General features: G+C 46.1%; 1 protein-coding gene across 8 annotated transcripts in view; it reads left to right on the top strand.

Moving 5' to 3' along the window:
* The first annotated feature begins 822 nt into the window (after positions 1 to 822).
* MCF2L2 (MCF.2 cell line derived transforming sequence-like 2) overlaps positions 823 to 14,655 on the top strand; it is a 215,018-nt gene continuing 201,185 nt past the window's right edge. For 4 of the 8 annotated variants that reach the window (XM_081910767.1, XM_081910770.1, XM_081910761.1 and 1 more), the window contains exon 1: positions 824 to 1,597. In XM_081910767.1, coding sequence (XP_081766893.1) covers positions 1,519 to 1,597 — 79 coding nt within the window. In that variant the 5' untranslated portion in view covers positions 824 to 1,518. Of the gene's footprint in view, positions 1,598 to 14,655 lie in introns of all 8 variants that reach the window. The other 4 variants (XR_014168247.1, XM_081910760.1, XM_081910764.1 and 1 more) reach the window with 2 other exon arrangements.

Below are 14,655 nucleotides of genomic sequence, written 5' to 3' on the forward strand. Positions count from 1 at the left end.
TCCAGGTTCAAATCTTACTTTTGCTATGAACTCATTAGGCAAGTCACTCTGCCCCAGCCTTCCTACCTGCATTATAGTGTGTGTGTGTGTGTGTGTGTGTGTGTGTGTGTGTGTGTGTGTGTACACATGTGTGCTGAGTGTGTGATCAACTTGATCTATGTTACAGGACTGCCCTTTTTTGTGTATTTTATGTATTTTCAGGAATAATATCATTAGAGCACTGTTGTAAGGATTACACCAAGATAATATATGCAAAACACTTTAAATGCTCTACAATGTTCTGTGAACCACCCTGAGGTCTTATGATGAAGAGCAGTGTATAAATGAATGAATGAATGTTATAGACATGCTAGCTATCATCATCATCATCAACATTTTCTTCCTACACAGAAGTGTTTTCTGTGCAGCAAGTTCATCACATTTGCAGTGGTCCGTAGGCTGTATGCCTTTTCCCCCTGCAAGTTAACTACTGCACGTATGAATTGTCCACCACACACAGGGTAAAAAAAATATCCAAGCCTTAGCCAATGTCATTTTGTTGAAGTACATTTTCCTGCACGCCTTCCCTCTTGCAAGAGGCTCTTTTTGGTCTGTTCTCTGCAGTAGTGTGATTTGTGCCTGTTTCATGAATCTTAAGAAATGACTGAATTAGACCGATCCTGGTACATGTCTATCTTTGCCAGCAAACATGTGGTGAAGATCCTGCTCTCCTCCCTAGGCATCTCTCTCTCTCTCTCTCTCTCTCTCTCTCTCTCTCTCTCTCTCTCTCTCTCTCTCTCTCTCTCTCTCTCTCTCTCTCTCTCCATCCACGTGCGTCCATGATCCCATTTGTGCTTTCCTGATTCTTCCCTGCCTCTTCTAGCCATCAGCCTTGAGTGCCTAACCCACCTCCATCCCTTTAATAGCAAAGGTGGAGCTGGGAGGCGGAGGAAGAGAGACGGGGTGGGGGCGCGCGAGGGAGACGCTTGATGCCTCTGCCTAAGAAAAGGGAAGCGGGGGGGACGCATTCCGGGGCCCTGGGTCCAAAAGATCTCCGTGTGCAAGCCTGCTGCTGCCTGTTCTTCCCAGTCTTGCAGCCTTAGGGTCCCCTTGGAACAGCTCTCTTATTCTTATTATCATCACTCCTACTAGGGATTTTGTAATCCAGGAATGGTGGTGGCGCCGGGCAGCCGGCTGAGTGGCACCAGGGTTCATTGTGCCAAGAAGATTTGGGGCGCAGAAGGTTGAGCCCCCCGTCGCCTGTGCGCTTTGGGGAGGACCTGGCGAGGGGCGGGCCAGCGCGCTCAGGATGTGCCCAGCGCTGGCCAATGCCGAAGCCGGTGTAAGACCTACGAAGCCCGGCGGCGGCGGCGGCGGCAGCCGGGAAGGATCCTGCGCGCAGTGGGAGTGGCACAGGCGCCGTGTCTGTGGCTGAGCCGCCTGCCGCTCCTGCTACATCTTGGGGGCGGTGTGGGGTGTGGGTAGGCGCTTTCCTCCTCTCTCCCTCTCTTGGATGCTGTGTGGTCCTTTCGGTGGGAGATGCTTTTTTGGCTGAAAGAAGAAGAGATGTCGCACCAGGAGCTGAGCCAGCGGCTGGCTACGGTCATCACCCATGTGGGTAAGGAAAGCATCTCTTTCTCTCTCTCTCTCCTGCTTTTTTCTTCGATCTCCCCATTATTATTATTATTATTTCTGTGGATGTGTCGGGATCTCCTCCCTGCAGGGCTGCGATGGTGCCATGCTGCTCGCTCACAAAGGCTAGGAAGCGTTGGTGTGTCAGTGTTACACCTGGGGAGGGTGCGAATGTGGCATCCTGGTACATCTGTGCATTGCCCAGAGGGAAGGCGGGGCGGTGCCTCCTCGTGCATCTTCTGTGCTTTGAGCTATCAAATATGGTCGGTGCCTTTCGCCAGTTAGCCGGATACTTTTAAGGTTGGGCTCTGCCTGGCTAATTGTTGCCACTGATGCTCTTAAGCGAGCCTGGTGTGATCTGTGTGGTTTTGGTTTCTAACTAAAGGTTCTGGAGGTTACCTTTCGTGCTAAATTTGGCTTCGTCCTACTGAGCTAATTTGCAGAATGTGTGCAAAGGTTGCACATGCATGAATAATTATTGCAGATGAATTCTAGAAGGCGAAGCCATTTGGCAGCAGGAGGGGGTGGCAGTTAAATGCAGCACGTCCGCGAGCGTCGTCTTGTCAAGCTGAAAAGCTGCAACCGGTTGAAACGTTCAGAAGCGAAGCGCAGGTGCTGCCTCTCTCCCAACCATCTGTGCCGCTTCAGCGGTTCTGGAATAAGGAAGCCGGAGGGTAGCCCCAGCCTTGAATTCTAGATGGATCATTTTCCTGCTCCCTCTTTTCCCCCCTGAATGAGGCTACCGCATGCACATCATCTTGTACAGCTCAGTAATGCCGTCGGCTCATTGGAAAGGGAGCCATGACGCCATGCTTGGCACATTTGACAAGAGAATGCAAAGGAAGAGATTTTCCACCCACAAGAGCCCATTTCGGATTAGAAGATGCAATGTGTTGTATGACATGCCCATATCCTATAGAAGAAAACACAGCTTTTGCATCTATCGCTGGTTACCCATCTGTGGGCAAGAGGCAGGTGTGGTGTGTCAGACTAGGACCTGAGAGACCAGGGTTCGAGTCCTCACCCGAGGGTGACCTTGGCCCACCTCTCAGTTTAACCTACCTGATAGGGATGCTCTGAGGATAGTGTGGAAAGGGCAATATACTCCGCCTTGAGCTTCTTGGGAAAAGGATGAGATATAAATGCAATATCAATTTAAATAAAAAAGTTGCTTTCCATGGGACCCTCCTCCTCTTCCTCCTCTTCCTCACCTTGGCTGCAGCTGTCAATTCAGTTGCTTCTCCTTTTGGACCCACCTCCCAGAGGGAGAGGCAATGGATGGTGAAAGCTGCTGTTCTTCCTCCATCTTCCTTTCACTGCTCATTTACTAGGAGAGGGAATGTGAGCAGGCAGCAATGGTGCCAGGAGACTCCAGGGATAAGCAATGGAGTAGAATCTTTGAATCTTGGTGGGTTCTCAGCAGTGCCAACCCTCTGATGCCAGCCTTGCTCTGAGCAGGGATCATTCTACCCCTTTCATTCATTTGCCTCTTTGTTTGCAAAGTCCTTAATGTTGTTAGGGCTTGTGCAAATTACTAAAAGGAAAAGCAGGCCCTGCCCAGAGATCTACAGTCTAATTAGTCTTTTTACTAGTAGCTGATGGTGATGATTTCTGCTAGAAAGCAAAGGCACTGATTGGTAGTAGCTCTGTTTGTACAGGGCACTCGAGAAATAAAGAGCAATCTTATTAAATGAAAATCTAAAGGGTCTATCCACACAAAGCCATTTGTGAAGTGGGTGGGTGTCCAAGCAGTACTTATTTTACATGAGGCTGTTTATCCAAAAATGATGTTTATTACTTTTTTATTTATGTATTTCTACAAATTGGTATTCAAAGCAGTTTACAAAAGAAAGTACATCCAAAACATATGTACATTATACCATACCTGTCCTCTGCCTCTCAGCCTAACCTCTCATGGGTTTTTGTTGTGTGTGGATGAATTGTGGTGATAGAGGACCTTTGGTTCCTTGAGGGAAAAGGTAGGATAAAATTGCAATTAAAATGAATAAAAATGAATTTCATACAAGATCTAAAATAAACAAAATACTTTTAAAAATGGCAACATTTAATACACACACACATACAATCACTAAGCAGAACTACTGTATAAAATTGCATGGGATCAGGAACTTGTTCTGGGCAGAAATAAAATTAACCTCTAGTAACCAATGCTCTTGGATGGCAATAATGTCAAAGGGCTGGTTGTTGCAGAAGTGCGGGGTCCACCAATTTACATCTCCATCCTGTAGCATTCAAAGAGAGGATACAAATAGGAGTCATCCCGTAGACTAATCAGTCATTTATTGAACCAATTGGCTGGAAGCAGTTAAACAAAGGGACATCTCCACAGATTCTCTCCCTGTCCATTTTACCTTAACTCCAAACCCCACATCTAGCTTCCCTTATAGGGCAAGAACCTTATTTGGTTTTGAACTCTCTTGGGAAGATCCTTTCACTTTCCTTTGAGGACATAGCAATTATCTTTTAGAATTATTTTGCACCTGCAGTGGGGGTAGTAGTAGCCGGTCCTGCCATAAGCACTCAAGAAGTCCTAACGGGAATGCTATTTGGGAAAGTCAGTGGGGTATACCTCCTCTCTCCTCACTCCAGTACTTTTGTGTGTGTTTGAGACCCACCAGTTTCAAGGGAACTAGACTCCTTCGTAAACAAGATGGAATAGATTGTAGAGGACCTTGCAGTGTTTGAAGCACAGATAAAAAGGTAAAGGTACCCCTGCCCGTACGGGCCAGTCTTGCCAGACTCTAGGGTTGTGCGCTCATCTCACTCTATAGGCCGGGAGCCAGCGCTGTCCGCAGACACTTCCGGGTCACGTGGCCAGCGTGACAAGCTGCACCTGGCGAGCCAGCGCAGCACACGGAACGCCGTTTACCTTCCCGCTGGTAAGCGGTCCCTATTTATCTACTTGCACCCGGGGGTGCTTTCGAACTGCTAGGTTGGCAGGCGCTGGGACCGAACGACGGGATTCGAACCGCCGACCATGCGATTGGCAAGTCCTAGGCGCTGAGGTTTTACCCACAGCACCACCTGCATCCCTAGTGAAGCACAGATAGTTATCTGCAAATCTATGGCCGACCTGTCTTTCAGATACAGTGGTGTTCATCCTTGAGCCACATGGGATACACTGGCAGTGGGAATTCACATACATATAATGTAGTAATCACTAGATAACTGCAGCCTTGAGTGATATTTTTTAGTGGAGGTGGTCACTTGTGTGCCTTGAGAGGTGGGGTTATTTGAGAAATGTGAATTTTGATAATATGCATACGTCATAACTGCATTTACATTACAGATGCAAAGGGAGGAATAGAAATTTGAGAATGGGGGTGGTGTCAAAGTTTGGGCAGCACTCCAGACTCATTCAGCCAGGCTGTTGTGGCTTTTGTTAGCCTCCTCCATGAGCAGCAAGAGGTTATTTGTGTGGTGATTCCTTTCCATGTCTTTGCAAACCGTGTCAGCGCCACTGTTAACCTGGGACCTGTGGCACATTCAGGCACCTCTATTTAACGCACTGCCTGCAGTTAAAGCTTGGCCTAATTATGTTAAATTAGGTTGCTCAGCTCTTTAAAAAACAAAAAACTAAGCTAGAATCACCATGGAAGCAATTTTAATAGCTCCCAGTTCCATTTAAAGGGTTCTATGTAGTAAATTTGTCTTTGAACTTTGCCCACTCTGTCATAGACATGCCTTACGTGTGATCTGTATATGCTGTGGGTTTTATTCTCTTGTTTCCAGATGATTTGTTATGGACAGCTTACATTTCACCACATCTGGATGTCGTTTGGCATGTCTCTTTCATTGGCTTTTAAAAATCAAAAAGTGGGCACAGAAGATGAAAGCAATTCATGGACTGCTGGTTGCATTACAGAATTCCTTTAAACAGGAGCTATCAGCTGGCTAAAGAATGAAAGAAAATCATCTGCAAATGCCTAATTTATTGACTAAGTTAATTGGCTTTCGAAAGTGGCTTAACTTTAGACTAATAAAAGCGAGCCGGGAAGGGCTGGGTGATGGGCTCTGCGGGGTGGTGAATGCTTCTCTCTGTGAGAGAGCCTTCCCAGACCTGCTGAAAGAGGCGGTCATTAAACCGCTTCTTAAAAAAAATCTTTAGACCCAGCCAGTATGGCCAACTATCACCCAGTCTCAAATCTTCCATTCTTGGGCAAGGTGTTTGAGCGAGTGGTTGCTGAACAACTCCAGGCACATCTGGAGGATGCGGACCATTTGGATCCCTTCCAATCAGGATTCAGGCCTCATCATGGGACTGAAACTGCCTTGCTCATGCTGGTTGATGATCTCCAGCAGGCTAAGGACAAAGGTGAGAGCTGTTTCCTAGTTCTGCTGGATCTGTCAGCAGCCTTTGATACAATCGACCATAACATCCTTCTGGACCATCTAGAGGGACTGGGAGCTGGGGGCACTGTTATACAGTGGTTCCGTTCCTTTCTCCTGGGCCGTGTTCAGAAACTGGTGGTGGGGGATGAGTGTTCAGACCCCTGGGCCCTTACTTGTGGGGTGCCTCAGGGTTCCATCCTCTCTCCCATGCTTTTTAACATCTACATGAAGCTGCTGGGAGAGATCATCAGGGAGTTTGGACTGGGTGGCCATCAATATGTAGATGATACCCAGCTCTACCTCTCTTTCAAATCAGAAGCAGTGAAGGTGGTGAAGGTCCTATGTGAGTGCCTGGAGACGGTTGGAGGATGGATGGTGGCTAATGGATTGAGGTTGAATCCTGACAAGACAGAAGTACTGTTCTTGGGGGACAGGGGGCGGGCAGGTGTGGAGGACTCCCTGATCCTGAATGGGGTAACTGTGCCCCTGAAGGACCAGGTGCGCAGCCTGGGAGTCATTTTGGACTCACAGCTGTCCCTGGAGGTGAAGGTCAATTCTGTATCCAGGGCAGCTGTCTACAAGCTCCACCTGGTACGCAGGCTGAGACCCTACCTGCTTGCAGACTGTCTTGCCAGAGTTTTGCATGCTGTAGTTATCTCCCACTTGGACTACTGCAATGCACTCTATGTGGGGCTACCTTTGAAGGTGACCCGGAAACTACAACTAATCCAGAATGCGGCAGCTAGACTGGTGACTGGGGGTGGCCACTGAGACCTACATTGGCTCCCAGTATGCTTCCAAGCACAATTCAAAGTGTTGGTGTTGACCTTTAAAGCCCTAAATGGCCTCGGCCCAGTATACCTGAAGGAGCGTCTCCACCTCCATCATTCTGCCCGGACACTGAGGTCCAGCGCCGAGGGCTTTCTGTCGGTTCCCTCACTGTGAGAAATGAGGTTACAGGGAACCAGGCAGAGGGCCTTCTCGATAGTGGCGCCCACCCTGTGGAACGCCCTCCCATCAGATGTCAAAGAGATAAACAACTACCTGACTTTTAGAAGACATCTGAAGGCAGCCCTTTTCAGGGAAGCTTTTAATGCGTGACATTTTAATATATTTTTAATCTTTGTTGGAAGCCACCTGGAGTGGCTGTGGAAACCCAGCCAGATGGGCAGGGTACCAATAAAAAATATTATTATTATTATTATTTAGGGAGCCGTTTTCATATTGACTTGTGTGCTGTAGATCCCTGAGGATCCCTGAATCTGCCACAAAACCCATGTGCTTTGCAGAGGATCCTGAAACATGAACTAGGGCACACAGTTCTCCTCCAGAGACCTTGTTTATTGAGCACTTATCCTGATTTGCTTTCACAGAGTTTACATGGTTAGACTGAGGGCATGCACTTAAAATGCAGAGAACTCATCCCCACCCAATGCATTTCAAGTTACATTTTACCTTGCTGTCCACACCATTACCTGATTTGTTTCTCCATGTCTGCAACCCTCCAAACTCCTGTGCAATGAAGCTGTTGTCTGCACACACAAAACTGATGCCTAAAATGTGCAACCCTCAGCATCACTATTATGTTTCCAGATCAGATGAAAGGTAGCTTGAGGGAAAACACATCAGACAGCAGCATCTCTCAAGAAAAGACACGAAATATATGGATTATAGAATCATAGAGTTTGAAGGGCCCGCAAGGGTCATCTAGTCCAACCCCCTGCAATGCAGGAATCTCAACTAAAGCAGGCGACAATATATTCAAAATATACAAGGAAGGGCAAAAGCATGCACAGGTTTATGCCCAGTCACCAGGTGTTCCACTCTGCTTTTCAGTCTCTTGGCCACAGCAGATCTCTGAGGAATTAAGCCAGGCATGGAAATAGTTGCCAGAGCAGACAGATGTTAAGTTGTGGGTGAACATATCAGCTGACACAGCAATTCTTCAAACAGCACTTGTTTATTCACAGGCCAGAACAGAATTGAAGGGTTCAGCCAGCCTGCTTATATAGAGCTCCACTACAACGCAACTGTAACAACTTTCTGTAACTATCCAATCACTGAACGTCACTTTCAATCCCTTATTTGCATATGCGGACCTGAGTGAAAACTATCTACAGTATCCCCCTGCGGGCCCAGGGTGAGAACCTCAGTACATAACACACACCATGACTTTAAAGCACATAGCTTCCTCCCAAAAAAAGAATCGTGGGAACTACAGATTGCCCCTCACAGATAAAGGCGATAAGACCGTTAACAAACTACAGTTCCCAGGATTTTGTGGGGGAAGTAGCTAATCAGATGCCAATGGGAAGCCCACAAGCAATATATGAGCACACAGTAGCCGATGTGAGATGCAGTCTGCAGTTCTGGGGCTGACGCGGCCCGAGGATTCCCCTGATCATGTGGGGCTGAAAGCCAGCCCCCGCGCATGTGTTGGGGATGTGAGCCCACACCACCACCTCCTCCTGATGTCAGAAGTGGCTTTCCCACACAACCTATCCCATATTATTATCTATCAGCCACTAAAGAATTATTATTATCAGAAGGTCGGTGGTTTGAATCCCCGCAATGGGGTGAGCTCCCATTGCTCAGTCCCTGCTCCTGCCAACCTAGCAGTTCGAAAGCACGTCAAGTGCAAGTAGATAAATAGGTACCGCTCCGGCGGGAAGGTAAACGGCGTATCTGTGTGCCGCTCTGGTTCGCCAGAAGCGGCTTAGTCATGCTGGCCAAATGACCTGGACGCTGTACGCCGGCTCCCTCAGCCAATAAAGTGAGATGAGTGCCCCAACCCCAGAGTTGGCCACAACTAGACCTAATGGCCAGGGGTCCCTTTACCTTTTTACACAATGAAAAGGCTGGGCCCATTTGCACTGCTGAGACACTGCTTTTCTAATACAAGCTACAGTACAAGGAAAATTGAAATAGTGGTTCCAGACAACAATTAATATAGCCTCAAATTATCCAGCAATCCTCACCATCGACTTTTATACAGTGTTTACTCAGAAGTAATAAGAATAAGAATAACAGAAAGAGAGGAGTGCTGTTTGCAAGTGGGCTAAACAGGATAACAGGGTCTAACAACCTATATTCCCAACTCTCTACTGTTGCTTGACTTTTGTGAGTTTAAACTTTGCTACTGTGGTCTCTGTTGCTGAAGAATGAGTTTTGACCCACATTTTGAATCCAGGCATCTTTTGTTATCCCCCCCCCCCCACGTGGGTCATAGGAATTCATATTTTCCTCTCACAACCACCAACTTTAATTATAAGCTTCTTCCTTAGGCTTGCAGATGCAGGGGGTCTGCAACTGCCTGCAGTTATCTATAAAATCAACAGTTTATTTTTGTGATTTTTAAAAACGCATATCAGTTATTGCTCTAGCCACTGTGTGAACACTTTGCGTGGGGCTGTAGGTATAGAACAGTGGCGTAGCGTGGGTTGTCAGCACCCGGGGCAAGGCAAGTAATTTGCGCCCCCTAACCCATGGATTTGCGCCCCCTAATCCTAACCCCCAGATGTTGCGCCCGGTGCGGCCGGCCCCCCCTGCACCCCCCACGCTACGCCACTGGTATGGAATAGCCCATTCTCACACCCATCACAACTTAAATCATTGAATAGTGCACACTGGTGTTTTTCAATAGCCTTCCCCAACTTGATGCCCAACGGATATCTTAAACTGCATCTTCCATAAGCCACAGGCAGTATGGCTATTGGAGAAGACTGGTTTACAGGTTGTGCAATGTGAAAAGGTACACATCTTATGCAATATTGGAAGGGACCTATTTTGTAAAGTCTCCTTATTTATTTTTTCTTTGTCTGGACCAGTCGCCTGTGTTTTAAATAGTATATCCTAGCGATACACTCCAGGCCAAATGACACAGTCAGCCATGAATCATGTTATAGCTGAATCAGCACCAGCTTATTAGAGGTCAGGAAAAAGAGCACCTTTTATGGTGGCTGATGTGATGTGTTTGAAAGGCAATTTCAGTGCAGAGGCAAGCAATATTTTACAAGAGCATATTTCATAAGGTCTGTTGCAGTCCCTGCTTCCCCGTCCCTGTAATTCCATAATTGCTCGAAACCAATTAATCCACAAAACTGTGATGGCCATCAGATCAGAGATGGAGCGGCTTCATTCCTGTCCTGTGTGGTACATACTCAGTGAAGGCATAAGTGATCTGTGTTAAGTAATCCTGAGTGTGTACTCTTCCTTGAGAATGTTAGAACGTTCATTTAAATAACCAGCATTGTCTAATCTCTCTGCAAACATGATGAATGTTCAGCAGTTCACCTAGAAGCATTCTTGACTTGCTGTGCTAGAAGAAAGCAGTTCTTCTGCTCTCAATTAATCTGTGGAACTCATTGCCACAGGATGTTTTTTTTTCTGGGTAGGAGGATGGTGTGCTTTGGCTGCTCAGGCTTACGGCTCTGTGACTTTACAACCAATTCTACCCACCTTTGCACTGTAAACTAGAGTTCGAAAAGCGACTGGACTCAGCTATGTTAGTAAAGAAACAGAGATTTGAATGTGCTATAAGCAAGCAACACCAGATGATGCTAGAGAGCACGACATTTTAAAACACGATTTTCCATGGAGATTTCCCCCCTTTTGTTAAGACGATCTAATTTCTGATTTATTTAAAGCGGGGTTTTTCCTGTGTTTAGATCTGCCCTCTGCCAAACGTGGGAAAGTTCTGAACATTGATATGCAATGTTCTCAAGTCTTTGTCACAGGATAATTCCTGTTTTGTAATGAGACAAAGGTAGTAGGAAAACAAACAATAACTACAATGGCATCATAAAACTCTTAGCTCTGAGAATAGATCAAAAGTAAGTGTGGATCTTGGTTTGCATGGTAGTACCTTGATTTGCATACGTTTTGGATTCCAAACACATCAAACCTGGAAGGGCATGTCCTGGTTTGCAACCTTTTTTGGGATTATAACCCATTTTTTTTGGATTACGAACAAATATTTTTTGGAGGCCCCATTGGTGAAAGCGCGCCTTGGGTTACAACCTGTTTTGGTTTACAAACAGACCTCCGGAACGGATTATGGTTGGAAACAAAGGTATCACTGTACACTTTTTGAGATCTACATCTTTTTACCTTTCAGGGCAGCAGGGGATATTTTTTAGCTCATGGGCCACATTGCCTTCTTAGCAGGCTTCTGGGGGCCACATGCCAGTGCTGGGTGTTATGTACTGAAGCTCTCACCCTGGGCCAACAGGGGGGTATACTGTAGATAGTTTTTACCCAGGTCCACTTATGCAAATAAGGAATTGAAAGTGACATTCATTGATTGGATAGTTACAGAAAATTGTTATTGTTACGTTGTACTGGAGCTCTATATAAGCAGGCTGGCTGAACCCTTCAGTTCAGTTCTGTTCTGGCCTGTGAATAAACAAGAGCTGTTTGAAGAATTGCTGTATCGTCTGATATGTTCACCCACAACTTAACACTGGGCATGGTCAGAGGCAGAAGTGGCCAGAGCAAGGAATGGAAATTTTACCTAGGTACAGTAGGGTAGTGTCTACGCACTCTTCTCTTTCCTCCATCTAGGGAAACAAGAGTTGTTATCAGAATTCTAAGACACAGTAAGGCTATATATATATATATATGTATATATGCAGGTTTTGGTGTCCTCGGGTGTCTTCCCGTGTAAAAGTTGGGGTGTCTAGGCGACGTTTCTACAAGAAGCCGAAAGCACCAGCCTGAAGATGACGAGTGAGACCTCGTCGAAACGTCGCCTAGACACCCCAACTTTTACACGGGAAGACACCCGAGGACACCAAAACCTGCATTCCTGTACCCGTGAAAATCTACGAAAGCAAATATGTATATATGTATATATATGTGTGTGTATATATATATATGTGTGTGTGTGTGTGTATCCACTCAAGAATGGTGTGAACCAAGGCTAGTGAGAGGTGTGGCCTGATAAGAAGGTGTGCACTGACTGGGAAATATCAAGGCCCAAATTGAGAGGCCTGGAGGACCGCCCCACCCTTGTGGTAGGAAGAAAATCAGATGAGTATTCTGAATAGACCAATGGCTAAAAAAGGAGAGCATTAGCTTTCCTCCCCTTCCACAACCCTCCACTCAAGCTATGCATACCCCATACTTTCTATGCATATTCAAAGCACATACCATAGAACAATAGAGTTGGCAGGGACCCAAACCTCCTGCAATCACTGCTAATTATTTCCCTCAAAGAATTCTGGGCACCGCAGTTTACAATCCTTAACAACAAACGACAGTGGCCATAACTCTTCCTAGGTGGAGAATTTTGCAAGGCGTACAACTCCAAGCAACAGGCAAAATGACAAACCTGGCAGGCAAGCAAGGATCACACTCTAGGCACTCAGAGCATAGAGGAACTTCTGTGAACAACTTTACTCCTTCTCAGTACGCATATAGCATTGTTAAAAATATCAAGGGTTTTTTCCTCCTTGCCAGCATTCAGGAGAAATTGCTCACTTCATTTATTAGCGTTAATCACCCCCTTTTTATTTATATATCTCTTTGATGAATGGGTGGGAGTGAAGCTATTATTAAGAAAAAGCCAAGGCGGCTCCTTTTTGCATAGATTGGAAGAGCAAAATAACAGCATCGCTTGCAATTAATGCCTGGTGCTGTTTTCTACATTCATTTGCCCTTGGACAGTTGCACTTCAGCTTGTTTCCTTGGTTTCTTTTTATTAATGCTGGTCTTTCCAAGACTTTGCAGTGAGAAGAGATGGGCTGGAACAAGAATCTCCATTTGTGGCCATTAATTGGGGATGGGCAAGTTTGTCAATAAACGTAACAAAGTTAGCCATCTTGATTACCATAATTTCAGTGGGTTTGTTCCAAGCAGGGCTAGCTCTGGATACAACATGTAGAATGTATTTTGTATTTATACTTCGTGCATAAATCTTGCTAAAATATTCACAAACCCTTTTAAAATAGTTGGAAGACTAATAGCTGGGTGGGGAGGAGTCAGGTTAATGACTTTACAGACGCTAGCCAATAGGTGCCCATCACAGCTGGCTTTTTCAGTGCATGGTGCTGAAAACCTTGGATTCTGCATGGATATATTTTCTGGGTTCATCTCAGGGCAGAAAAACGTGTGTGTGTTTGCAGCTTCTTGAGTGATAGCTTTGTTAGCTTGATGAAGCAAAAACAAAAATAAGGTCTACCAAATTTCTTACGTCATAAGCTTTGTTGTTCATGTGTTTGCACAGCAGTGACAGCACTATAAACAACTCTTCAATTCTCTTTCTATGTTACGTTTGTTGCTTGAAAGCTGCAGACTGTGCCTGAAAACTGGCTTTGTTTGCGATCCTTAATAGTCTTGTTTCATACAGCACTGTTGTTCCTTGCTGTGTCCCAGACAGCACAAGCAAACAGAGTTCAAGCCAAGTTGCACCCTGTCATGCCTTTCCACCTTTCCTCGATTAGCAGCTGTGCTTTACATTATCAACATGAGCCGAAGCATTTTATTAATTGTGCTGCATTTGTGCGCAGGCGGATGTGCTCAGGTCAGCTTGCATATTGTTCTATGCATCTGTGGTTCCTCTTTTAGCCCTTAGTCGGGGCCCTATACTGTCGGCTCCAAGAGCAGCACCGAATTAAAAGCTGGTGCTGAAGAGTAAACAATGATCTCAGTTAAGCCAGTTAAGTCACCCAGGAGCAGTGACTCACCACAGCAATGGATGCTGAGTCATCACCCATCCGATCCATGCTTATTTCTCAGGAGACAAGGGCACTTGTTGCAGAAGTGGGAGCTGGGTACCACTTTCCCCCTTTAACAGGCCCCCACACCTGTGTCTTCAACCGGCAGCCTGCTCTGTAGAAAACAACCTGGTGAACCTTTTCACAGCATGCAGAGGAAATCACAGGAAAATCTTTGCTCACTTGATTTGTGCATTTGCTGTTTTAAAAGCACAGGGGCAGAGTCAGTAACCAAGACCAAAGAAAGAAAGAAAAAGGCAGGGGGAGAGAAAATAAGTGGTAATCCTACAAGAAGTAAGAACAGCTTAAGTGCTTCATTTGCTTTGTCCTCGTTATGATAATTAGTCGCAGTGCCTAGAGGCAGGAAGACCAGGCAGGAGTGCTGCTGTCGAGGTTTTAATAGGAAGGAGTGAAGGAGATTTCAAGGACGGGGAGGAAAAATTAACAGCAAGGTTCCACAAGTGTCTTGTTCTTTTGGACACCTTCATGATTAAATTGCTCTTAACTGGAGGTGTGGGTGCTACTAATGATTGCGCTCAAAATACGATGAGCATTTGTTGTGGTTGCTCTAATAATAACTGGAGAGAGATGTGTTACTGCGGAAGAGTCATCTGTGGTCTGAACCACACAGTGGTGGAAACTGACCCCCTCTAAATTGTGCAGGTATTTATTCAATACATGTGAACCTTGGGGGATTCACCAGAGAGGCTGTTTCAGGGCTTTCCGTCTCTTCAGGGCTCAGATAATACAGCAGGAACACCTGGCTCTCCAGATGCTTTTGGACTCCAACTCCCATCAGCCAGTCGTCAGGGAATCTGGGAGTTGTAGTCCAGCAACATCTGTAGGGCTGTGGGAGACAATTTGCCCCCATCCCAAACACTTCCCTGACTGCTTCATTCCAACCCCATCTAGGGTCCTAGAGCCATGCTTGCAAGAGAAACAGGGATTAATACGTACAGAGAGATTCCTCTGATTC

Source organism: Podarcis melisellensis, assembly GCF_964234715.1.
Source record: "Podarcis melisellensis genome assembly, chromosome: 5".
NCBI classification, from domain to species: Eukaryota; Metazoa; Chordata; class Lepidosauria; order Squamata; family Lacertidae; genus Podarcis; species Podarcis melisellensis.